The following is a 27,583-nucleotide window of genomic DNA, read 5'->3' on the forward strand; positions in this document are numbered from 1 at the left end:
CACAGACAGTAGTGGGTACTCTCTCCTGCCGGTCCTCCCTGTCTGTTTGTCTCTCTTTGTCCTCTCTCTGTCCCTCTCTCTGTCTCTCTGTATTTCAGATAGTATCTGTACTGATGTCATGTCTCCCTGGCAGGTTTAACCTGGACCCAGATAGTACCTGTACTGATGTCATGTCTCCCTGGCAGGTTTAACCTGGACCCAGATAGTACCTGTACTGATGTCATGTCTCCCTGGCAGGTTTAACCTGGACCCAGAGCGTACCTGTACTGATGTTATGTCTCCCTGTCAGGTTTAACCTGGACCAGATAGTACCTGTACTGATGTCATTCTCCCTGGCTGGTTTAACCTGGACCCAGAGCGTACCTGTACTGATGTCATGTCTCCTGGCAGGTTTAACCTGGACCCAGATATACCTGTACTGATGTCATGTCTCCCTGGCAGGTTTAACCTGGACCCAGAGGTACCTGTACTGATGTCATGTCTCCCTGGCAGGTTTAACCTGGACCCAGAGCGTACCTGTACTGATGTTATGTCTCCCTGGCAGGTTTAACCTGGACCCAGATAGTACCTGTACTGATGTCATGTCTCCCTGGCTGGTTTAACCTGGACCCAGAGCGTACCTGTACTGATGTCATGTCTAGCTGGCAGGTTTAACCTGGACCCAGAGCATACCTGTACTGATGTCATGTCTCCCTGGCAGGTTTAACCTGGACCCAGAGCGTACCTGTACTGATGTCATGTCTCCCTGGCAGGTTTAACCTGGACCCAGAGCGTACCTGTACTGATGTCATGTCTCCCTGGCAGGTTTAACCTGGACCCAGAGCGTACCTGTACTGATGTCATGTCTCCCTGGCAGGTTTAACCTGGAACCAGAGCGTACCTGTACTGATGTCATGTCTCCCTGGCAGGTTATAACCTGGACCCAGAGCGTACCTCTGTACTGATGACAGACTGTGGGAGGCGCTAGAATCGCCCAGCTGAAGAACATGGTCAAAGCCCTTTCTGGGGGACTAGGTATGTGTTTTGTCTGTCTGTCTGCGGCCTGCCTGCCTGTCTGCCTGCCTGCCTGTCTGTCACATCTAGGTTCTGTAATACTGGGAATCCTACAACTGGGATTTGGGAAAGTGTTTGAAATCTGCAATCTGTAATCACACAATCTGGCCACCTGCAACCTCAAATCTGGCAACCTGCAACAACACAATCTGGCCACCTGCAACCTCACAATCTGGCCACCTGCAACCTCACAATCTGGCAACCTCCAAACTACACAATCTGGCCATCTACAATCACACAATCTGGGCAACCTGCAACCACCACAATCGTGGACCGTCCAACAACACAATCTGGCCACCTCCAACCACACATCTGGCACCCCGCAACAACACAATCTGGCAGCCTGCAATCACACAATCTGGGCAGCCTGCAACCACACAATCTGGCCACCTCTAACCACACAATCTGGCCACCTCTAACCACACAATCTGGCCACCTGCAACCACACATCTGGCCACCTCTAACCACACAAGTCTGGCCACCTGCAACCACACAATCTGGCCACCTGCAACCACACAATCTGGCCACCTCTAACCACACAATCTGGCCACCTCTAACCACACAATCTGGCCACCTGCAACCACACAATCTGGCCACCTGCAACCACACAATCCTGCCACCACTAACCACACAATCTGGCCAACCTCTAACCACACAATCTGGCCACCTCTAACCACACAATCTGGCCACCTGCAACCACACAATCTGGCACTCTCTAACCACACAATCTGGCCACCTCTAACCACACAATCTGGCCACCGTGCAACCACACAATCGGGCCCACCTCTAACCACACAATCTGGCCACCTGCTAACCACACAGATCTTTGGGAAGACATATTGGAAGGAAAAACTAATCAGGAGAATATGCCTTACTAAAATGTGAGATTTCAAAAAAGACGATTGCCCTTAATAACAACTGGTGTTGTGTGTTGGGGTGTGTTCCAGACGCTCTGTGGTTACAGAGGGAGGGGACGAACTTCAGTGTGGGTCAGAAGGCAGTTGTTCTGTCTGGCCAGAGCCTTCGTCAGGAAGAGCTCCATCCTCATTATGGATGAGCCACTGCATCCATCGACATGGCAACGGTGAGCTCACACACCCTAACAGCCATGTACCCTCCATCACTAGCTCTTTAGTGCATTATAATCATATGTTTCATTGTTTACAGACAGATCTATGACATTACTTCACCTCATATGGGTACAAACATAAAGAACAAGTATAATGTCAGGTACATTATAAAAACACAAACCAGACATCTTTATATTTGTCCTCCTATTACGCGTTTATAATTTGAGTTGCCAGGGTTACATATGACGTTCATTATTGAGCCCTGTACATAGAGGTTTGGTCAATAGCAGAACACACGGCCATGCATTTCAACCAGCCACATACTCTTCATTAGGCCCCCTGTTTGGAAATTAGTTGCTATAATCCCTTAGTTGCTATATCCATCTTTGGACGTATAAATGAATTATGTGTACCATTGATTCTTAAAGAACATAACTGATAAATGAGATTAGTTCAACTGTCGCACCCCATCAGAACCCCAAATATAACCTTGTTTACTCCAATGTTTGTAAACGATGTAAATGTAAACAAACACTGTAAAGCCTCAAAAATGTTTACAAGTATAATGTTGATATCATGGATGGTCAGTCCTTGCGTCCACAGCTCTGTCTCTGTATTTGAGAGTGATTCTACTCTCCAGCCCCGTCCTGAGGCTGGGAGAACACCTTGTTATTGTTCAGTTAAGGATTCTATCTTTAGGGGCCGTTAGTTTTGTTGCGATTGTTGCGCAACAGTGAGGACCGTCACTCTCCTCCAGCCTCTCAGGTTTCAGTCCGGAAGCATGCATAGTTCATAGCTCCAATCCCTGGCAGTTTATATATAAATTACTGGCAGTTTATATATAGAGTGTGCGACTCTCTGTTTGTTTTTTGTAGGGACAAGCAGGCCAGCATCAATATGAGGACATTATGATCATAGCCGTAGCATTAACCTTTGACCCTGACAGGTACACTCTATCAAACTACCATCAAACTGTCTGATGCAGACAGCGAAGAGGGGACAGCACTCACAATGTAGTGACATTGCTGTGGAGTGTGCATGGCTGTATCTAAGACTGTGCTCCAGATGACACACTATTCCCTGTAAAGTGCACTAAGAGCCATGGAGCCCTTGTCAAAGCTGTGCACTATGCAAGGAATAGGGTGCCATTTGGTCCACGACCAAAGAGCTGACCTACCTGTCATTTCTCACCCCTATAGGAGAATGTCTTACAGAAGGTGGTGATGACAGCCTTCGCCGACCGAACAGTCGTCACTATTGCAGTAAGTCTGTTGCAGCCTGTAGGTCATTAGGTGGAAAGGTCAGATCTGGAAGGTATTCTCTGTATAGATGTGGAGACTCCTCTTGGTCTGCTCTCTCTCTCTCTATGGATCAATCCTTGGAAAAAGCATAGAGACTAGCTGATTTCTCCTGGCTTTTAGATTTCCTCCTCTCCTTCATCCTATCTTTCCAATGTCTCCTGTTGCATCATACTGTACCTCTGCTTCTCATATCTCCAGATGCTTCTCATATCTCCAGATGCTTCTCATATCTCCAAATGCTTCTCACGCCTCCAAATGCATTAACGGACCGATTCAGAGTTGAGATAAGGCGCAACTCGAACATTCCTGTAAATAATTGATTGATGTCAGTGGGAGATTGATGGATATTTAAGTTAAGCGTGCTGCAGATCTCAACTCTGAATCGACACGTTAACCTCTCGAGACTCAAACAGCTTGTCTGCTGTCCTTCCTTCACCTGTCTTCTTTTCCTTGTTTTCCCTGTCTGTCTGTCCTTGCTCCTCTCCTTCTGTCTTCCCATCTATCCTTGGTTCCTTCTCTCCGTTCTGCCACCCAGCACCTGGTGTCCTCCATCTTGGAGGCTGAACAGGTGCTGGTGTTCTCCGCGGGGCAGCTAGTGGAGTGTGACTCTGCAGTCAACCTGCTAGCACAGCAGGACAGCCTCTTCAGTGTCTTAGTGAGGACTCACAAGTAGGCCCTGTCCCACCCTGCCTTCCAGGCCTCTACAGCCTCCCGGGTTGGTACTGCATGCTGTCTGAGACCACTGTCAGGGGGTTAAAGAGGGGTACTACATCTAATCTGTCTGGGGTTAAAGAGATTCTACATGTAATCTGTCTGGGGGTTAAAGAGATACTATATCTAATCTGTCTGGGGGTTAAAGAGATTCTACATGTAATCTGTCTGGGGGTTAAAGAGGGATACTACATCTAATATGTCTGGGGGTTAAAGAGATACTACATGTAATCTGTCTGGGGTTAAAGAGATTCTACATCTAATCTGTCTGGGGGTAAAAGAGAGGGATACTACATCTAATCTGTCTGGGGGTAAAAGAGAGATACTACATCTAATATGTCTGGGGGTTAAAGAGAGGGGTACTATATCTAAACTGTCTGGGGGTTAAAGAGAGGGATACTACATCACATCTGTCTGGGGGTTAAAGAGAGGGGTACTACATCTAATCTGGCTGGGGGTTAAGGAGGGCTACAACATCTAATCTGGCTGGGGGTTAAGGAGGGGTACTACATCTAATCTGTCTGGGGGTTAAGGAGGGCTACAACATCTAATCTGTCTGGGGGTTAAGGAGGGGTACTACATCTAATCTGTCTGGGGGTTAAGGAGGGGTACTACATCTAATCTGGCTGGGGGTTAAGGAGGGGTACTACATCTAATCTGTCTGGGGGTTAAGGAGGGGTACTACATCTAATCTGTCTGGGGGTTAAGGAGGGGTACTACATCTAATCTGTCTGGGGGTTAAGGAGGGGTACTACATCTAATCTGTCTGGGGGTTAAGGAGGGGTACTACATCTAATCTGGCTGGGGGTTAAGGAGGGGTACTACATCTAATCTGTCTGGGGGTTAAGGAGGGGTACTACATCTAATCTGTCTGGGGGTTAAGGAGGGGTACTACATCTAATCTGTCTGGGGGTTAAGGAGGGGTACTACATCTAATCTGTCTGGGGGTTAAGGAGGGGTAATACATCTAATCTGTCTGGGGGTTAAGGAGGGGTACTACATCTAATCTTAGCAGTTGGCTCTGGGAGGATGACTCTTGGGGTTGTGAGATAAGACTAAATGAAAATACATTCAGGTATGTGTTATTGTTTCTCAGCACAGTTGATCTCTGTCTGTCTGGAACCATTACAAATCAACGCTGCATTACATCCCTTCCTCTTTGTTTGTGTAACTAAACACTCAATCAAATGTAATGTAATGTCTGTGTGTGTCTGTGTGTGTCTGTCGGTGTCTGTGTGTGTCTGTGTGTCTGTGTGTGTGTGTGCGTCTGTGTGTGTCTGTGTGTGTCTGTGTGTCTGTGTGTGTCTGTGTGTGTCTGTGTGCGTCTGTGTGCGTCTGTGTGCGTCTGTGTGTGTCTGTGTGCGTCTGTGTGCGTCTGTGTGTGTCTGTGTGTGTGCGTCTGTGTGTGTCTGTGTGTGTCTGTGTGTGTCTGTGTGCGTCTGTGTGCGTCTGTGTGCGTCTGTGTGCGTCTGTGTGCGTCTGTGTGTGTCTGTGTGTGTCTGTGTGTGTCTGTGTGCGTCTGTGTGTGTCTGTGTGCATCTGTGTGTGTCTGTGTGTGTCTGTGTGCGTCTGTGTGTCTGTGTGTGTGTTCTTCATGCAGCATCGTGTCCACACCATCCTGGAAGCTGACCTGGTGATCGTGATGAAGCGAGGGAACATCTTAGAGATGGACAAACCAGAGACCCTTCTGGAGAACGAGGACGGCATGTTCGCTTCCTTCGTCAGGGCTGACATGTAGGCCCACACACTGTCAGCCAGCACACCATCAGTCTATCAATGAATCAGCCTCCTCAGTGTTTCCCACAATGCTTAGGTGGGGCGCAGAGTTCCAGATATTATTACCATTATTGACTGAAGCTCATACTGTAGGTTTTAGACAGGGGAAATGGAGCCAGGCCGGTTGACCACCTCCACTTGGTAATGGTAGTGGAAACACTGCTTCCCAAAGCACCACTGATGGCCTTCTTGTGTTGATTATTGGTCATGTATTAGTTATTGAGTTATTGATTGAATGAGTGACCTATTAACTTGGTCGTGTAAGGATCACAATCGGTCGTTAAATATGATTACAATTTTACAAAGTTTTACCTAAATGTTTTATGTTTTAAATTATAACTTTTGTTACATTTATTAGTAGATGATGTATGTATATATGTTACACCATTATTCATAGGTAAGCAATAAGCAGGTATAGTGTAGTATTACTACATTGGTACGAACACTGTAGGGTATATCGCTGGAGCATTTTTAGCCCGGTGACCCTTTGTCTGTCTGATTAGATGCGATGCTGACTGAACCATGGGACTGTGGACATTTAGTGGTCACTGACTCCTCTTTGAAAAAGGACAGCTTTCACCCAATGGGTGTTCTCTAAAGGACTGAATCTTAATGTGAGATGTGCAGGCCTAACTTCAACTCATACAGAACTTGTGTACTGTAAACCACACATCCATGTCAAGATGTATGTGAAAACGTGGAGTTACGCATGTTGGTGTTAAGTTAAGATCCAGCCCTAAATGATAAGGGAAGATTCCACTTTCTTCTACCTGCCATAAGCCAGGCCAGCGTTAGTTTCTACCATACATGGTGCTGACTGGTGTAATTGGTAAGGAAAGTGCTTTCTATTTTCAGTATTAAACCTGGTTTCTGGGGAGCTGTGCCACTGTCCCACTGTAGTACCTGAATATTTATAGTTATTTTGCATATCGAACGATGATAATTTTATATTGACTTCTTTGTATTGTATTATAGCCTGAATGCCAAACTGATTCTTGTAAGCTACACTTTGAAGAATGTCGGTATCTGTTTTTACTGATATACTGCTGTGTTGTTTTGTTTGTCAGTGTAAAGCGGATTCTCATCTCAAGAAATTCGTTTTTAAATCATTCTTCATTCTTATTCAATCCCAAACACAATGACCCAGAATTCCTGCCCTACTTTCCTTACACACGTGGGGTCTGTTTTCCCACTCGTGTTTTCAACTCAAGACTCCCTCTCTATAATCTATGAATGGGTAGGCGTCTTCTAGCCTGGTTGAACAAGACTAAACCATTGTTTCGTTTAGCTTGGATTCCAGGCTAGGTATCTCCCCTCAACCTCCATACTCTCCATTGTATACATTATAAGTGAGTTGCAGCTAAGTATATTTAATGTAGCTTCTGCTGTGGCGGGGGTCCATGTAAAGGCCAAAGGTCAACCACATGGCCCCTATAGTGTGGCTGCTATCCTTCACCAGAGTTGTCTTTTTATGGGCAAGCAGCACTTTGGAGTCAGTCAGTCTGTCAGAAAGCGTGGAGACACAACACCCACCCCTCTCTAGAACGATGACATCATGAGAGCAGAATGACTATAGATATCGAGCACTGAGATACAGTTGAAGTCGGAAGTTTACATACACCTTAGCCAAATACATTTAAACTCAGTTTTTCACAATTCCTGACATTTAATCGTAGTGAAAATTCCCTGTTTTAGGTCAGTTAGGATCACCACTTTATTTAAAAAATGTGAAATGTCATAATAATAGTTGAGAGAATTATTTATTTCAGCTTTAATTTCTTTCATCACATTCCTAGTGGGTCAGAAGTTTACATACACTCAATTAGTATTTGGTAGCATTGCCTTTAAATTGTTTAACTTGGGTCAAACGTTTCAGGTAGCCTTCCACAAGCTTCCCACAATAAGTTGGGTGAATTTTGGCCCATTCCTCCTGACAGAGATGGTGTAACTGAGTCAGGTTTGTAGGCCTCCTTGCTCGCACACGCTCTTTCAGGTCTGCCCACAAATTTTCTATGGGATTGAAGTCAGGGCTTTGTGATGGCCAGTCCAATATCTTGACTTTGTTTTCCTTAAGCCATTTTGCCACAACTTTGGAAGTATGCTTGGGGCCATTGTCCATTTGCGACCAAGCTTTAACTTCCTGACTGATGTCTTGAGATTTTGCTTCAATATATCCACATAATTTTCTTTCCTCATGATGCCATGTATTTTGTGAAGTGCACCAGTCCCTTCTGCAGCAAAGCACCCCCACAACATGATGCTGCCACCCCCGTGCTTCACAGTTGCGATGGTGTTCTTCGGCTTGCAAGCCTCCTCCCTTTTCCTCCAAACATAACGATGGTCATTATGGCCAAACAGTTCTGTTTTTGTTTCATCAGACCAGAGGACATTTCTCCAAAAAGTACAATCTTTGTCCCCATGTGCAGTTTCAAACCGTTGTCTGGCTTTTTTATGGCGGTTTTGGAGCAGTGGCTTCTTCCTTGCTGAGCGGCCTTTCAGGTTATGTTGATATAGGACTTGTTTTACTGTGGATATAGATACTTTTGTACCTGTTTCCTCCAGCATCTTCACAAAGTCCTTTGCTGTTGTTCTGGGATTGATTTGCACCTTTCGAACCAAACTATGTTCATCTCTAGAAGACCGAATGTGTCTCCTTCCTGAGCGGTATGACGGCAGGGTGGTCCCATGGTGTTTATACTTGCATAATATTGTTTGTACAGATGAACGTGGTACCTTCAGGCATTTGGAAATTGCTCCCAAGGATGAACCAGACTTGTGTAGGTCTACAATTATTTTTCTGGGGTCTTGGCTGATTTCTTTTGATTTGCCCATGATGTCAAGCAAAGAGGCACTGAGTTTGAAGGTAGGCCTTGAAAAACATCCACAGGAACACCTCCAATTGACTCAAATTATGTCAATTTGCCTTTCAGAAGCTTCTAAAGCCATGACATCCTTTTCTGAAATGTTCCAAGTTGTTTAAAGGCACAGTCAACTTAGTGTATGTAAACTTCCGACCCACTGGAAATGTGAAACAGTGAAATAATCTGTCTGTTAACAATTGGTGGAAGAATGACTTGTGTCATGCATGAAGTAGATGTCCTAACCGACTTGCCAAAACTATAGTTTGTTAATTAACAAGAAATTTACCTAAGTGTATGTAAACTTCTGACTTCAACTGTATATTCTAGGAGAATGACATTGGAGATGAGTGGTAGGCTATTGTCCCTCTGATGAATTTGAAGGCAAGGCTGTGGTGTGTACGGCTATGACTGTCTGTTCTACACGTCTAAAACACAGTTCCAGAAGGGTTCTTTGGCTGTTCCCATAGGAGAACCCTTTTGGGTTTGCCTGCTAGAAGCCCAAACAGATATAAAACATCATCATATTCAACCTTGCTTACATTTGTATACGATCACGTGTCTCTATTACAGTATGTGGAATAGAGGGGAATAGATTTATTAAATTGGGAATAGATGGGAATAGATTTCTTAAATTGGGAATAGAAGGGAATAGATTTCTTAAATTTAAATAACTTGGAGCTGATTTCCTGTTTTGTTTTGTAGGGGGGGTGCTCAGAAAGCTTGGGGGGGCAAATAAAACCACCCGCTGGCCAAATTCGGGCCTGCGGGCCGCCAGTTGGGAAATCCTGTTCTATGGGGACAGCCGGAAAAAAACTTTTTAGGTTCTAAATATAAAAACACAGCAGCGTTGCAGTTCTTGACACACTCAAACCGGTGCGCCTGGCACCTACTACCATACCCCGTTCAAAGGCACTTAAATATTCTGTCTTGCCCATTCACCCTCTGAATGGCACACATACACAATCCATGTCGCAATTGTCTCAAGGCTTACAAATCCTTATTTAACCGGGTCTCCTCCCCTTCATCTACACTGATTGACGTTTATTTAACAAGTGACATAAATAAGCAATTATAGCTTTCACCTGGATTCATCTGGTCAGTCTATATCATGGAAAGAGCAGGTACACTCTACTTATAGATCTATGGTAATTCAGACTGCAGATATCCTTGATCCATATCACAGAGATTATATCATCTTCTCTGCTTTTACTATTTATATTTTCAATCTTGGGAATGTGCACAGAAATATATGTTCAAATATTATCAATAATAATCAATATAATTCCGAGACTACAGGTTGTCTTTTTCCATTTTATTGTGGGCTTGTGTCTGTCTCATATGTACATTGTGTATAAATAACCGATGTTTTAAATATAGACATAGTTGATCATTACACTGTGTGCCTACCTTTTTTTACACTTGAAATGATAATAAAAATGTGCTTTGAGTTGAAAGTGCTTTTTGGGTTTAAAACGCTCACACACACACACACACTCACTCTCATTCTCACACACAACACACCACACCTCCTCGCTTACTAAATGGCGCCATCTCTTGGTCATCAATGGGAAGCGGACCTATCCGAATAATCATCCCTATAATAATGTAATAACACAGCAATAATTAGCTTACTGTTGGAGTCATTTTTCTATCACACTTGCCTTGTTTAAAATAAAACATCAATGATATTTTAATTTGGACCCAGTAATGGGATGGTTTAACCATTACCTCAAATACCGGTATTGATTAATTAACTAAACATACGGTCCAACGGGTACACATATATTGTTTGGCTTTTTAATCAATAAAACAAAAACACAATTTAGAAGTAATTACTGGGGTTTCCTCTCTGTTGAACAAAGCCAGCAGTGCATTGCATCCCGCCCATAGAGCGGAGCAGCTACGTCAAGAGAATTTGGGATGCGCCCTGGGTCTGTGACTGCCTGGAAACTCTCACCCGTCAGTACAACTTTTTGGAAGTGGCGCTGGAGCTACCAACCTTAATGTGAAAGAAGTTCATTGAAATCAAATCGATGAAAAACTTTGCAAAATAATAAGAATTTATCAAACTTTGAATCATGTTTTACGCAAGCTGACAGGAGAATTACGCACGACTAAAAAACACTTCGGTTTACTGAAACCATCCGACTTTTTTCCTCTATTGCAAATGCAGTAAGGATGTTGGCGAGAAAAAGCATCATCCCGGAGGAGTTCTCCCTACCGGGGCTTGCTTCTAGGATCCACCGCAAACCAGTGTTCAGGGACCGGGTGAACAAAGCCCGCTTCATCGCCAAGAGCGGATCCTGCAACTTGGCGCACAAGAACATCCGAGAACAGGGAAGATTCTTGCAAGACGTCTTCACCACTCTGGTAGACCTGAAATGGCGCTTCACCCTGGTCATCTTCACCATGACTTTTCTGTGCAGTTGGCTCCTCTTCGCCATGTGCTGGTGGCTCGTGGCCTTTGCCCATGGAGACCTTGTACCCAACCGCACGTCTGGCATTGAGCAGTGCGTCACCAACGTCAAGTGAGTAGTATAGTATAGACTCTATAGATATTTTAAACTGTTGATGTTTGGAGATTTAACTTGTATATATTTCTGTATTTCTGTATTTTGTGTGTAAACTTGTGTATTTTAAGGGCGGAAATAAATTATATGGGTTTATTGGGGACTTTTAGTGAAGTAATTACTTAAACTCAGTTTCAGAATAACTGCTATTTTCTGTGATAACACTGTTACAGTATTATGATTGAGCTCCTTGCCATAGAAAAACGGATTTTCCTTCAAATTATAAGGAACTTAAAGGGATACTTTGGGATTTTGGCAATGAAGCCAAAACTATGCAAGACATACAAATAGTATCCAGGAGTTCATCTGACTCTGGGGAAGTAGATAAAGGGATTCATTGCCAAAATCCTGAAGTATCCCTTTAAAGGGCCAATCTGCAGTTGCTGCATTAATAAATTAATAATATGTACCAATGGATTCTGGAAGAATATTAGTATAATTTATAGTTCAACTCTCATACCCCAGCTGAACACAAAATATAAGCTTATTTTATTCCAATGTTTGGAAACAAAGTCAATGTAAACAAACACTATAAAGCCTCAAAACGTGGAAGTAAAGTATGTAGCCTTGCACGAGCATTGGCATGTGTGAGCAGGAAGCATGAGGCAGCTTGATGTACAAGTACAGGACACTAGTCTATCACAAGGCCTTACCCCCAATCTCCCGAATGCTGAGTTCTCAGCAGAGATGCATCAGGTCCCATTTTTACAGTATTTGGTATAGAGCTTCCAACCTTCCAATCTCAGGGTGGACACTCTAACCACAAGGCCACTGAGACACGGTTAAAACTACAATTTTGATATCATGGATGGTCAGTCCTTGCATCCATAGCTCTGTGTATGAATTTGGGAGTGGTTCCGTTTCTCAGGCCCCATCCCTCAGCTTTTACCCAAACAGGGGAGTGTAGCAGGCTTTGTTATCGTTTCAACTGCTGATTGCCCCTTTAACGTCTCCAACGTTTTGCTCTCATTATTTAGTCCTCTGAGATCAGTGGTTGTAGGGGACGCAGATGAGGACAGGAAGCAATAGGAAACCACACTGCCTGTCCAGTAGCTTCCTGCTCCTCTGACCCCTGTGACCTCTCTACCTTCACCACAGATGTAAGATCAGGTCTCTATCCTCACCGCAGATGTAGGATCAGTTCTCTAAACTGCTATTACAGATGTAAGATCAGGCCTCTACCCTCCCCACAGATGTAGGATCAGGTCTCTATCCTCCCCACAGATGTAGGATCAGGTCTCTATCCTCCCCACAGATGTAGGATCAGGTCTCTACATCGCTATTACAGGTGTAGGATCAGGTCTCTACACCCCTTTTACAGATGTAGGATCAGGCCTCTACCTTTCCCACTGATTTAGGATCAGGCCTCGACACCACTATTACAGATGTAGAATCAGGTCTCTACACCACTATTACAGATGTAGGATCAGGTCTCTACATCGCTATTACAGATGTAGGATCAGGTCTCTACACCACTATTACAGATGTAGGATCAGGTCTCTACACCACTATTACAGATGTAGGATCAGGCCTCTACCCTCCTCACAGATGTAGGATCAGGTCTCTACCCTCCTCACAGATGTAGGATCAGGTCTCTACCCTCCCCACAGATGTAGGATCAGGTCTCTACACCACTATTACAGATGTAGGATCAGGCCTCTACCCTCCTCACAGATGTAGGATCAGGTCTCTACCCTCCTCACAGATGTAGGATCAGGCCTCTACCCTCCTCACAGATGTAGGATCAGGTCTCTACCCTCCTCACAGATGTAGGATCAGGCCTCTACCCTCCTCACAGATGTAGGATCAGGTCTCTACCCTCCCCACAGATGTAGGATCAGGTCTCTACCCTCCTCACAGATGTAGGATCAGGTCTCTACCCTCCCCACAGATATAAGATCAGGTCTCTACACCACTATTACAGTTGTAAGATCAGGTCTCTACACCACTATTACAGATGTAGGATCAGGTCTCTACATCGCTATTACAGATGTAGGGTCAGGTCTCTACATCGCTATTACAGATGTAGGATCTACCCTCCCCACAGATGTAGGATCAGATCTCTACCTTCCCCACAGATGTAGGATCAGGCCTCTACACCACTATTACAGATGTAGGATCAGGTCTCTACACCACTATTACAGATGTAGGATCAGGTCTCTACACCACTATTACAGATGTAGGATCAGGTCTCTACACCACTATTACAGATGTAGGATCAGGTCTCTACACCACTATTACAGATGTAGGATCAGGTCTCTACACCACTATTACAGATGTAGGATCAGGTCTCTACACCACTATTACAGATGTAGGATCAGATGTCTACAACAAACATCTGACCCGTGACCAATATTTACGTCCAACGTCTCCCTCCTCTTTAACTCTCATTTCCTCTGACCCCTGACCTTTGACCCTCTCCTCTGCTCTACAGGTCATTCACCTCAGCCTTCCTGTTCTCCATCGAGGTCCAGGTGACCATCGGCTTTGGCCACCGTATGATCACAGAACAGTGCCCCACGGCCATCGCCGTCCTCATCTTCCAGAACATCGCTGGCCTCATCATCAACGCCATTATGCTGGGGTGCATCTTCATGAAGACAGCCCAGTCGCACCGCCGCGCCGAGACCCTCATCTTCAGGTAGGATGGTAGCCTACAGGTTAGATTAGGTTGGAGAGGTGGGGTCAACAGTGTAGGGTGAAGGTGCCCCTAAATTCTGATCTTGGTTCAGTTTAGCATTTACCCCACTAATGGTAAAGGTTAGGATTGGGGGAGCAGAAGCTGATCCTAGATCTGTACCGAGGGAAAACTTCACCCTGGAGAGGTAGAGGATAAAGAGAGATGGGCCAGCATCCGAAAGGTTGCCGCTTCGAATCCGAAGTCCCAACTGGAAAAATCTGGTGCATAGTATGGCTGCACAATTAATCGAATTCGCATCGAAATCGCAATATCCATATCACAAGAGATCCATATTTCATACAATATATGAGATGCCACTAAACCCTGTGTGAAGTCCGTTTTTATAGTTTACTTTGTTTGCAGTCTCTCCCTCTCCTCTTGTGGCTGTTTCCCACAGACACTTAGCCCCGCCCCTTGTCAATCACGCAGCCCAGTTCCTCCTCCACGCTGTTTGATTCTCTATAAGGTTGCATGCTAGGTTAGATTGTTAGATTATTTGCTCATATCATACAGACCTAGTATATCCATATCACACAGCCCTAGTATATCCATATCACACAGCCCTAGTATATCCATATAACACAGCCATAGTATATCCATATCACACAGACCTAGTATATCCATATAACACAGCCCTAGTATATCCATATCACACAGCCCTAGTATATCCATATCACACAGCCCTAGTATATCCATATCACACAGCCCTAGTATATCCATATCACACAGCCCTAGTATATCCATATCACACAGCCCTAGTATATCCATATCACACAGCCCTAGTATATCCATATCACACAGCCCTAGTATATCCATATCACACAGCCCTAGTATATCCATATCACACAGCCCTAGTATATCCATATCACACAGACCTAGTATATCCATATAACACAGCCCTAGTATATCCATATCACACAGCCCTAGTATATCCATATCACACAGCCCTAGTATATCCATATCACACAGCCCTAGTATATCCATATCACACAGCCCTAGTATATCCATATCACACAGCCCTAGTATATCCATATCACACAGCCCTAGTATATCCATATCACACAGCCCTAGTATATCCATATCACACAGCCCTAGTATATCCATATCACACAGACCTAGTATATCCATATCACACAGACCTAGTATATCCATATCACACAGCCCTAGTATATCCATATCACACAGCCCTAGTATATCCATATCACACAGCCCTAGTATATCCATATCACACAGCCCTAGTATATCCATATCACACAGCCCTAGTATATCCATATAACACAGACCTAGTATATCCATATCACACAGCCCTAGTATATCCATATCACACAGACCTAGTATATCCATATCATACAGACCTAGTATATCCATATCATTATCCTAGATACTGAAACATAGTTGTAAAGTTTGTGTCTCTATGCCCCAGATTCAGAGAGCGGGTTTTGAATGGTCAAAGTTTGAGGGTTGTGTACACATGCCATCTCCTGCTGTTGTGCCCTTGAGCAAGCCCTCAAATCTGATCCAGGGGGTACACTCTGGCTGATAAATCTGATCCAGGGGGTACACTCTGGCTGACAAATCTGATCCAGGGGGTACACTCTGGCTGACAAATCTGATCCAGGGGGTACACTCTGGCTGACAAATCTGATCCAGGGGGTACACTCTGGCTGATAAATCTGATCCAGGGGGTACACTCTGGCTGATAAATCTGATCCAGGGGGTACACTCTGGCTGATAAATCTGATCCAGGGGGTACACTCTGGCTGACAAATCTGATCCAGGGGGTACACTCTGGCTGACAAATCTGATCCAGGGGGTACACTCTGGCTGATAAATCTGATCCAGGGGGTACACTCTGGCTGATAAATCTGATCCAGGGGGTACACTCTGGCTGACAAATCTGATCCAGGGGGTATACTCTGGCTGATAATTCTGATCCAGGGGGTACACTCTGGCTGACAAATCTGATCCAGGGGGTACACTCTGGCTGATAAATCTGATCCAGGGGGTACACTCTGGCTGATAAATCTGATCCAGGGGGTACACTCTGGCTGATAAATCTGATCCAGGGGGTACACTCTGGCTGACAAATCTGATCCAGGGGGTACACTCTGGCTGACAAATCTGATCCAGGGGGTACACTCTGGCTGATAAATCTGATCCAGGGGGTACACTCTGGCTGATAAATCTGATCCAGGGGGTACACTCTGGCTGATAAATCTGATCCAGGGGGTACACTCTGGCTGATAAATCTGATCCAGGGGGTACACTCTGGCTGACAAATCTGATCCAGGGGGTACACTCTGGCTGATAAATCTGATCCAGGGGGTACACTCTGGCTGATAAATCTGATCCAGGGGGTACACTCTGGCTGATAAATCTGATCCAGGGGGTACACTCTGGCTGACAAATCTGATCCAGGGGGTACACTCTGGCTGATAAATCTGTAAAGAAAATGGACAATAAAGTTCTCTTTTCTTGTCATATCTTATTTTCAGCCGCAACGCCGTCATCGCCGTGCGAAACAACCGCCTCTGCTTTATGACCCGTGTGGGCGACCTCCGCAAGTCCATGATCATTGGCGCTGCCGTCCGCCTCCAGGTGGTACGCAAGACCACCACCCCCGAAGGTGAGGTCATCCCTATCCACCAGATCGACGTGCAAACGGAGAGTGCCGCGGCAAGTAACTCCATCTTCCTCTTGGCGCCACTCATTATCTGCCATACCATCAATAAGGACAGTCCACTGTACGACCTGTCAGCCATGGAGCTGCAGTGCAGCGACCTGGAGGTGATTGTGATCTTGGAGGGCGTGGTGGAGACCACGGGCATCACCACCCAGGCCCGGACCTCCTACGTCACCGAGGAGATCCAGTGGGGTCACCGCTTCGTGCCCATCGTGACCGAGGAGGACGGGGTGTACTCGGTGGACTACTCCAAGTTTGGGAACACGGTCAAGGTGGCGACGCCGAGGTGTTCGGCCCGCGAGCTGGACGAGAAGCCCTCCATACTCATCCAGACGCTGCAGAAGAGCGAGCTGAGCCACCAGAACTCACTGAGGAAGAGGAACTCAATGAGGCGGAACAACTCCATGAGGAACGGCGGCGGGAGCTCCGGCACCATGCGGAGGAACAACTCGGCCCTCACCGTGCCCAAAGTGCAATTCCTCACCCCTGAGGCGGTGGGCCAGAACATGGCCGTCACATGACACGAGGCCTGGCTCCCATTGGCTGTCCTGCTCTTCCTGGGTGGGACCTCCCATGTTTATCCTCTGGCTCAGTTAGAGCTGACTCTGGTCCTGTTCCCAACACTCTGCCACATATACAGTAGTCAATGCTATACCTGACACACACAATGCCCTGTTATTACTATTGTTGTGAGGATGGATTTAACCGGTTTTAGTTACTGATTAGTGTCTCATTTTCAGTCTGGTGCCTTTGCCTTTGTCTGGTTCTAAGCTGTAATAGGCATCCACAAGTTTTACTTTATGATGTAAATGCCTTTAAACATGTAATAACTCTTTGTATTGCTTTGTACTGAATGCTGTACTCATCACTGAATCCATGTGATGATGTAATTAGCTCTTTAATGTTACCGTGACCAAAGAGCATATTATTCCAGATGATAATGGCCAACTCCTTTCTAATAGTAGAAGAAAAGGATGTTTTGATATCAGCTGCAACGTATTACACACCAACCGGGTTCCTCATTCTTATCAGAACCTTTAATAAAGCATTAACTTCAGTACTGTATGAACATTGGACTGTTTCTGGAAACTGTCACAGTAAATAGATCCCCTATAAAACTGATTGTTTTGGGTTCCTCTGTGATGATTCAATAGCACTTAGAAATCAGTGTGGGAAATCTGTATACATTTATTCTGTTCACAAGCAATTGGTCTCTTGATGAAATATAAAAAAAGTGACAATCAAGTTAATTAATCAAATAATAATTTGGATCACAGGTTATTTAAAAAAAAGATACGTGTAGCTGTTTTTTTGGTTGCGTCATCGCATTACCAATCGAGCGGTCGTCAATTGTTACCACAGCCACAAAGTCATAAACTCCGCCTTTCTACAATTTCGCTTCTTAAATGTTGATTTTATAACTAACATTATGCCTTGCCTTAAATTAGGTTCATTAAATTAAGCACATTTTTTGCTTTAAGGAATTTTTACAATAAAGCCAATTTTGACTTTGTGACTGTGGTAACTAGGGGAAACACAATCGGTCGAGCACGTGCAACAAAGTTTTGACTTGTTGCGGTCAGGTTTAGAAACTGATGTACAGTAACGTTACTCTCTGCTTGTTGTGGTTGGAGACAAAGTTGGTGGAGCACAAATAATTAGGGAGTGGGATATCTCGCCTTCTTTACTGTCTACGGGGGACATTCTACAACACTTGATTTTACAGAGATTGGAGTGAATCATGCTAAATGTGTGGTTAAACGTATTTTTTATTTTTTATTTCACCTTTATTTAACCAGGTAGGCTAGTTGAGAACAAGTTCTCATTTGCAACTGCGACCTGGCCAAGATAAAGCATAGCAGTGTGAGCATACAACAAAGAGTTACACATATATATACACATAAAACCTGCAATATATCACAATTGAAAACGTGAATTGAGAAGCCCCAGCCGATTCCAGGTATGTATTGCGTAAAAATAAAAATATATATTTTTAAAGTGCTTTATTCAGTTTCGTAACATCAGTTAGCTAGCGAGACAGTGACTAGAAGAGTGCGCGACAAAATGAAGTGGCCGAAGCACAGAGCAAATCTTTGGCCTGTCCTACACTTGCCTGGAAACCCGACATAGAATTCTGGGTCGGGTAGAAATGTGAGATGCCGAGGAAACTTTCCTGATTCAAACGCTACTTTCTGGTTCACAGGCAAAGCCCTAACGCAATATAGGCAACACCTGAGGGCTGCAAGAATAATGTGTAATGTGTTCGTCGGAAATACTTTATTTTAAAGATGTACTATGTACACTGAACAAAAATATAAATGCAACATGCAACAATATCAAAGATTTTACTGAGTTACAGTTCATCTAAGGAAATCAGTCAATTAAAATAAATTCATTCGGCCCTAATCTATGGATTTCATATGACTGGGAATACAGATATGCATCTGTTGGTCCCAGATACCTTACAAAAAAAGTAGGGATGTGAATCAGTCAGATCTACCGCTTCTTAGACTTGCTTTCAATGATGTATGTATAACTCACATTTCTATGTGAATTTGGTTGGGTTACCCAAAAGTTACATATTGCAGCTTTAATGCATTCATCCTGATTAACTAACATGTTTTCTTACCTATGCTGCTAAATAGCTAGCTAGCTAGGTTTGTTTGCCAGTTTGAGGTTTAAGTTAGCCTAGCTAGCTAACTAGTAAAAATGGGACCCTGAAGACTATTCCCAAGTTATCTCAACAAAATAATAGGCAGAGAAAACCCTTTGTAGCTATTAGTACTACACTTTACATGGTTCTTAATGAATTATCTTCATATACAACAGTGTCCTTGTGTCTTTACCACCGAATGCCAACTGTATTAGACTAGTTATTTATCTCAAACAGCTCACAGTCTCACTGTCAGAATTAGACGTCCATGTTTCTGCAACGTCACATTTCTAAGTTGTTCGAAAAGTCACATTTCAAAGTGTTTAAGGTTAAGCTTATTAAGCTTAGACATTAACTCTGAATGGTTACGGTTTGGAATAGGCTTCAAACAAAAATATCAAAAACAATTTGCAACCTTTGGATCTTTGGAATCAGAGAATGATGCTTAAGCCCATCTGCCATCCCCGCCCACATTGCCCTAGCAAAACCAAAACCTACGTGAAGGTAACACTGTTGCCTCTAGTGGCCGGGTACCACGTCATCTCCCGACATCAGACATGGATGGACGGTTGAACTGGCAGATTTGACTACAGTGGGCCTAATGCCTAATGAACATTCAAGGCAAATGCCTCCATCTGGTGGTGCAAAAGTGAAACATCTCCCTGGTCCATACAGCTCCCCGGTCCAGGTATTGGTATGTGTAGTAAGGCTGTGTAGAAATGTAAAATATTCGTATGGAATAATAGCACCAATCTCTGACTGCAAATGTTCAAAAGTTGGAATATTGTCATCGTACTGTTGTCATCGTACTGATATCTGATTTTGCCATCGTACATATACAATTATCTACGACTGTTCAAAACATTTCCACATCTTGTTAGGATCCGTCCGGACGGGATACTTGCCTGCAGATCAGATCAGTGCAATCCTATATTTACATAAGATTTGGTCAGTTCTATCCACAATCCTTGGGACGGCCCTACCTTCAACGTCTAACCCTTAACCCGTTTAAATTTCAACTTCAATGGGGCAGGGACGTCCTAAGGATCTGAAAAGCACGAACCCATGAGAATGGTATGTTTCACATCCCATCATGCATTGCGGTGTGCTGTAGCTACATTATTATTTTTTAAATACAAACTATGCACACCTCGGGTTATTGAAACGTTTTGAACACATTTCAGTCATAATATATTACTATTGCACACAAATTAGCACCACACTGTACCGCGACGTTATTATGAACCGTCTCCGTGAATTGTAATTTCTGTGGTGGCTACCTTGCCTTTTTCAAGATTTAAATCAGCTTTGCGCAGTGGCAGTATCGTAGCCTATGAGGTCTATCCGAGGCGCGATTATTGCTAGTTGAAAACTTTACCCAATACCCCGCCGTGACGACTTGAAATATAGTCGGCATTGGCAATTTTTGACGGTCTCTAAGGAGACTGATATTCTTGTTGATATTAAAGAAGTTAGGAGACATTTCGCAGTAGTGGTCATCTCTGTCTTGAGTTTATTGAATGTGCAGTTATTTGCAGATGTATAAATAATTGCGTATTTGCAAAATGAGATTAGTGTTATCTCTGTACTTACATGCAAATACGAATTGAACGTTTGAATTACATGCAGCGTGTAGGTCTAGCATCCCAGTCATGCTACATACATCAGTGATTTGTATCTAGTGGGAGTGCGAGTTTGTAGACAGTTTGTCCATTAGCGAACTCTGCCTCCGACTTTGGAACTAGTTCAAACTGGTATGTTTTCCCATTGATCATATTGTCTGTTTTTCCCCCGCTGTTTACCGGTAGTTGGTTTTATGTTACTACTACTATAGATGTACATGTAATTTTCTCAAATATACTTAAGTATCAAAAGTACAACTACAAATCATTTCAAATTACTTATATTATGCAAACCAGATAGCGCCATTTTTTGGATTTACGGAAAGCCAGGTGCACATTCCCAACGCTCAGACATATTTTACAAATGAAGCATGTGTGTTTAGAGAGTCCGCCAGATCAGAGGCAATAGGGATGACCAGGGATGTTCTCTTTAATAAGCACGTGAATTTGACAATTTTCCTGTCCTGCTAAGCGTTCAAAATGTAACGAGTACTTTTGGGTGTTAAGGAATATATATGTATGGAGTAAAAAGCACAATATTTTCTTATGGAATGTAGTAAAGTAAAAGTAGGCCAAAATATAAATAGTAAAGTACAGACCCCCCAAAACTACTTAAGTAGTACTTTAAAGTTTTTTGAATGTATTCTACGGTGGTAGATTAAAACACTGTAGAATAATGAACTAGATATTTCACCGGATGTATAAAACTTAATGTGAAGCATCCGTTTGGCGTTTCCACTCACTACCAAATATGGTGATGCCAGGAAGCTCAGTGCCCTGCAGTGGGTGTAGAATGATTTTTGCCGAAATTCTGCACATTTACTAATCGATGAAGCTAGTGATGGGGAAACGAAGCTTCCTGAAGCATTGAGCATTTCCATACAATTGTGGCGAAAATAGGTTAATTACACGAGGCTTTGATCAACATAGTGTACACTAGTGGCACCTGCTGGTCAAAATAAGCCTTTCCCTATTCTACCGAAACGAATACCAAACCAATCAGGTGGTTATTCGACAAACTTGAAAATAAAAGAGAGCAGCACACTCTAGGAGCTCAGATGCAAAAATTTAATTACCAACGTTTCGACGGTGATTATTCGACAAAACACATCTTTGGAGTTCATTGATAAAACTGACCATCCTACCAATCCTCGACTTTGGCGATGTCATTTACAAAATAGCCTCCAATACCCTACTCAACAAATTGGATGCAGTCTATCACAGTGCAATCCGTTTTATCACCAAAGCCCCATATACTACTGTTAGTAATTAGATATGTAGACGGACGAGTCGGTCAAGGATCGATTCAGACAAGGTGGTAAATTGTATGACAAGCTACAGTTTATTCAGAGTGAAGATATCTAGAACAGCGTAATTACGGCTCTCCCGCTGGTTCGTACGGAAGCGCAGACGAAGAAGAGACCGTTACAATCAGTACACCACTATTATATAGGAAAGAATGTAGGTTGATTCTGGAAGATCGGATCTTTGGATTGGTTCATCTGGGGTGTAGTCTGTAGTCTTCCGCCATTGGCTCAGTAGTCTGTCCGTCATCGTAGAATCCTCTTCGGGCATTCAACGTTCAGAGACAACGGAGATCATGTGTGTGTGCGCTGGTTTTGGCCATTAGTGTAATGCGGGAGCTATCCTGTAGGGGACCCCACAGGCTCAACTCTGAGTGGTAGCCCTTTATCAACAATAGTTTGGTCACCTACATAAGAATTAGCATTTCTCTACAAAACCCTCTCTTCACGTCTCACCAGAGACGTGACACAACCTAACTGGATCCAGACACAAAGAAAAACTTCTCCCAATGGGACTATGAAATAAGGCACGGTTTTAAACAGAAATAGATATATATGTATTACATCATGTTCTCCATTCAATCCCACTATGTACTAAGTTGGCTACCAGCCACCTAGGAACTTACAACCCTCATTTTACAGAGCGGAGAACAACAGCTCAAAATAAAAGTAAATGCTTGTCTACATAAGCCAACTTTTTTCCCGCAGGAAAAAGTTGTGATTCCCTCTCTTCACATCTCCAAAGAGATGTGACTTAAACTAGGCAAGTCAGGCGGAATGATCCACTTGCATAACACATACATACATCCCCATAAGGCAACAGCAGATATAATGTAAACCTAAATAGGCACTCTCCTCCTCATCCTCGAATTCATGTAGGTCTTTATCCAGCAGAGGAAACATCTGGGAAGGGGAGGAAGGGTCAATGGCTTTAGAGATAACCCTAATGGCAAGGGAACGGATGCATGGAATGCAACAGCATCCACAGAGACTAAAATGGCAGCGAACACAGAAATGGATACCAAAATGGAGGACACCAGGGTTTTATATTTACCAAACGCACTCATCCAGGAGTCCCACATCGAGGTATCCATCCCAGAATGAGATTTCATCTTACCATTAAGCGTCCTCAAACCTTCTAGGGCCATGGTCAAGCTACCATCGGAGGCTGTGTTACTAGGGATGAAAGTGCAACACTGTTCACCAAACATAGTACAAGCTCCACCTTTCTCCGCCAGTAGCATATCTACTGCAATGCGATTCTGGAATGTCATAAGAGAAGTTGCAGCCAGGCTCTCATGCTCCATACCGTTATCACGCACCTGGCTCCTGTTATCTAACAACAACAAAAAAAAAAAACGCTTGTTCTCGCAACCCCACGCTCTGAATGTGCCCTCCCTTCTGTATTTTTCCAGCATGAGAAAGTCCCCTGGCCCTGACACTTTTAACAATGTTTCAAGTCAGCTATGTTGCATAACACTTGCATACATCAACACAAGCCAACAGCAGATAATATTCAATCATATATATGGTAATGGCTATAATGTAAAACACAGGAACCAATAATCCCTCTTTTTCACACCCCCCAGGGTGTGAACAAAAACTCAGCAATGAATCATATAACAGTCACAGAGTTTAAAATACCTTCATGTCAAAAGAGAACAGCTCATTCAAAAACAGAACATTAAAAGAAATTTGTGTGAAATTTAAGTCCCCCTTTTGACACCCACAAGGGTGTCACTTAGCAAAAACAGGATAACACTTTATTGTTTATTGACATGTAAGATACCGGATAAAACTTTGGTCATGGAAAACAGAGTAAAACAAAGCAAAGCATTATTATAAACCATCTGGTCCTCTCAGCTACTCCTATCCTGCACCAGTTGGGCTTCATGCCACCCAGGGACTCAAAACCTTCACAACAGGGAGAACAAACATACTGGAAAGAAAACCCATCATAAAGATGTATAACAAGGAACTGTGGTGGTGTAAGATTTATTCTACTACCTCACCCACAGCATACCATGGGTCATCCTCAGTCAGTCTCATCCTCCCCTGAAAGCATGCTTCAGTATCAGCATCTCCAACTGGAGCATCAAGCAAAGGCATCATCATGCCTGAAGCCTTCACCACATCTGTAACAGACTTCTTAAAACACGGTATGATGCAAGCAGCACAACACATCAAATAACAAAAATTAGGGTCAGAAATCCAGTAACCACCATTCTAGTTTACTTACCAAAACCAGGCTCCCACTCAAGAGAACAGGCCAGACTCCTCCACCCCCGCCATGGTCCTCATCTCAGCAGATAGTGCATCAAGCCCACTAAGGGCCTTAGATATACTACTATCTGGACTGGTGTTATTAGGAATATACGTGCAACATTGTTCACCGTACATCTTGCATACGCCCCCCTGACTGGCAAGAAGCACATCCAAAGCAAGTCTATTCTGTCTGGCAACCCTAGATGTGGCCTCAAACTGTTCAGACATACCAGTGAGTGCATCACGGGGGTAATTAACAAAACGCTGTTGATCATAGTAGATGTAATGAATCCATGCAGTCTGTCTTGCATCCACCATGGCTAGACCTATAATCCATCATTCCTGCCCAAGGCCTGAAGCTCATGAGGAACCCCCACCGGCACTCCCAACAGGTTAGTGTGTATGTCAACTACATCCTCTGTCCATGGAGCACTACTTCTATGTCTCCCATGGGATGGAATGTTTTCAGGTCCCCTGGATACAGAACCCAACAACTGTTCAGCAGTAACATCAACAATGGTCAGTGGAATTATCAAACTGGTCAGAGCACACGTACCTTGCCAGTCTCCTCTAAGAATGAGTCTCAGCACTCTTTTGGGTCCACAGATCCACCACACATCAGCCAGACCACTAGTTTGGTTTAGGCCTGTAACTGGCCAAGTGGAATTAATGGTTATGTTACTACTGCAATCAGCTTCAGGCAATCTCCCATAATCAATGCCATTACCTGTACCCGTGATGCAACTTTAATTGCCCCCATATGCCTCAACACCCCAAGGGGCCCGATGAGGAGGTACTGTAGGAAACACCAGGCTCAAAGAGGAACAGAGAGTTGAATTGGCCTCAACCAGGTATAAACCTCTCAGAATACACAACCACCCCTCTCCTTCTCCTATAGCAAATGGGTGTGTAGCCAGAACAGGTCCATCATGACCAATGTTTCATGTAACTCATGTAGTCCTTTCTTTTCAGGGTCTTAACTGTACCTCATAAGAAAGCCACAAATTGTCCCTACCAATAACACCAGTCTCAGTGCCTAATTGATCAAGCTGAATAGTCTAACATTAATTACCTGAATGGGATTTTTTAATACAGTGGTGGCAGGTTCGGTCCAGGGGTGGTAGAGGAGTGTGTCTGGCCCTGGTTCATCTGGGACCTCTGGTTTTGGCAGCACCTTAATAGAAAACACACCCATCGTGTCTGTCCCGGTCCTTTGTAGTCCGAGGGTGTAAGTGCCTGCATCAGAGAGCTTAATAGTTTTGATGGTTAGCAAGATTTCATCACCTTTACAAAGTTCAACAGTGCTCCCAGGTTTTCCCATATCATGAAAAGCCTATCCACCTTTGTGGGATCCCCTATGCTATAAGGATACCCTCTCTTCCAATCCCAGAACTGTCCCAAGTCGGTTATCCTGTAATCCCCATACGGACACCCTCCCAATTTAATATAATTTCATTTATAATTTTCGTCCACTTGTTCTGTAGACATACATTCAGCATTCCACGGGTCAGAACCTGGAATCCGCTGGTACATCACCATCTATTTCCATCGATTTCTCCAGAGTCCTGGAAATAAGGCCTCATAGACAGGGAGTTAGACAACAGCCCCATAAAACTAAAACAGTCACACAGGTGAATGTAGCCCATAATACAGTGATCATAATATTTTCCCCATTTTCTAAACATATTATCCAACCCAATTAATCAGAAGTATCCACCCCAGTGTTTTCTGTCAACCCGTGATCCAGGGTGGTCAAACCAGCTGAGGCTTCGGGTACTGATTCATCCGGAGCTGTGTTATTTGGGATGTCACCCACGATAAGACCGCTCAGACAAACAGCTTCCATGTGAAGCCCCACCCTTTCCCCGAGAACACATCACTTAGCAAGAGCCAGACACATCTTCACTTCTATGAACAAAAACAGGGGTGACAGGACAGGGAGGATTTTCTTCATTCGAGAGATGGCCCCCGGAATTCTGTTAATTCCAGTTCTCCTCTCGAACACTGTTTATTGTTCGATAGTGTCAGTGTGTCTTACCCTCCCGCCGTGCGATATGAATCCGGGTAGCTCTTTCAGCTAGCTGTCACCAGGAGACCTTGGTATGGTCCCCCCAACAAGCCTCTGGGACTGGATTGAGTGTCTTCACCTGCAGTTCACCTATAATGCATAAAATGCTGGACATACAGGCTTGGTTAACAAACAGTTTCTCATGTTTTATCTGATTCTATCTTTAACTTCTATGCCCATTTGTTAACCACATTTTTTTTATTTTTATATTAGTTTCTTATCCAATAGGCCCCATCCTATCCTAGACCACAATTTACCTACCCCCCTTTTGATACCTGGCTATGCCCAGGTAACAACCTTACCTACTCTAAATAATGACTTAGGTAAGATTAGTATATTATCCTTCTGTTCTGACATTATCATGTAGGAGCGCCCCTTTAAATTTCCCACATGTCCAATTCTCCCTTTTGTCTCCACTCAGTGACTGTTATCTACACACTCCGTTATCTTTGCTCATCCTGGCTCCCTTCTAAAACTTCTCCTCTCTGCTCTCCAACCGTCAAGGTCTCTGCAGTGCGGGGGAGGGCTCATCTGTCTGCCTTTTCCCATGTTTCCACATTTTAACTAAATGTCTCACTGTTTGGCTTTATCTAAACTCATGGATTTTTATTTTTTGAAAAACATGTCTATGGTGGCAATTACTAAAGTCTTTATATAGGTTAAGTAAACTCCACTATAATTAAATTACCTTAAAAAATTAAATTTCAAAAAAAAAAAAAAAAAATATTTTTTATTTTTATAAAACAGTATTACCCATGACCACAAATGTATTATTCAAATGGCACCCCCTTGTGGCTGATCAGACCACCCGAGAGAGCCATGAAATCCGGTCACGGGTTACACCATCCCCCCACATTCGTGTTCCATACCATATTAGACATATTAAAGAACCCTTTATCCTTAAAATAAAATAAAAATCACTTGTGTAATTAAAACTCATAAAATAAAAAACTCATAAAGGTTCCA

General features: G+C 43.8%; 1 protein-coding gene, 1 non-coding gene and 1 pseudogene across 2 annotated transcripts; all 3 read left to right on the forward strand.

Moving 5' to 3' along the window:
- The first annotated feature begins 926 nt into the window (after positions 1-926).
- Positions 927-7,005, forward strand: LOC116366309 (ATP-binding cassette sub-family C member 8-like; annotated as a pseudogene).
- A 3,621-nt stretch (positions 7,006-10,626) lies between these two features.
- On the forward strand, positions 10,627-17,827 carry LOC109881570 (ATP-sensitive inward rectifier potassium channel 8). Its single transcript, XM_020473681.2, has 3 exons — positions 10,627-11,300; positions 13,777-13,983; positions 16,518-17,827. Exons 1-3 carry the CDS (start codon positions 10,951-10,953, stop codon positions 17,224-17,226), a joined length of 1,266 nt encoding a protein of 421 aa, XP_020329270.1. The 5' UTR covers positions 10,627-10,950; the 3' UTR covers positions 17,227-17,827.
- A 2,835-nt stretch (positions 17,828-20,662) lies between these two features.
- On the forward strand, positions 20,663-20,803 carry LOC116366310 (U4 spliceosomal RNA). The gene has a single exon (XR_004208258.1). It is a non-coding gene; the product is annotated as a U4 spliceosomal RNA (small nuclear RNA).
- Positions 20,804-27,583: the final 6,780 nt, after the last annotated feature.

The sequence above is a fragment of the Oncorhynchus kisutch genome, unplaced genomic scaffold, assembly GCF_002021735.2.
Source record: "Oncorhynchus kisutch isolate 150728-3 unplaced genomic scaffold, Okis_V2 scaffold1425, whole genome shotgun sequence".
Classification (NCBI taxonomy): domain Eukaryota; kingdom Metazoa; phylum Chordata; class Actinopteri; order Salmoniformes; family Salmonidae; genus Oncorhynchus; species Oncorhynchus kisutch.

Bases quoted from the DNA above. Each gene is read 5' to 3' on its own strand.
- LOC109881570 (XM_020473681.2), top strand. From the start codon at position 10,951: ATGTTGGCGAGAAAAAGCATCATCCCGGAGGAGTTCTCCCTACCGGGG. The intron at 11,301-13,776 runs GTGAGTAGTATA...TCTGCTCTACAG, and splicing joins CAGTGCGTCACCAACGTCAA to GTCATTCACCTCAGCCTTCC. The intron at 13,984-16,517 runs GTAGGATGGTAG...TCTTATTTTCAG, and splicing joins GCCGAGACCCTCATCTTCAG to CCGCAACGCCGTCATCGCCG.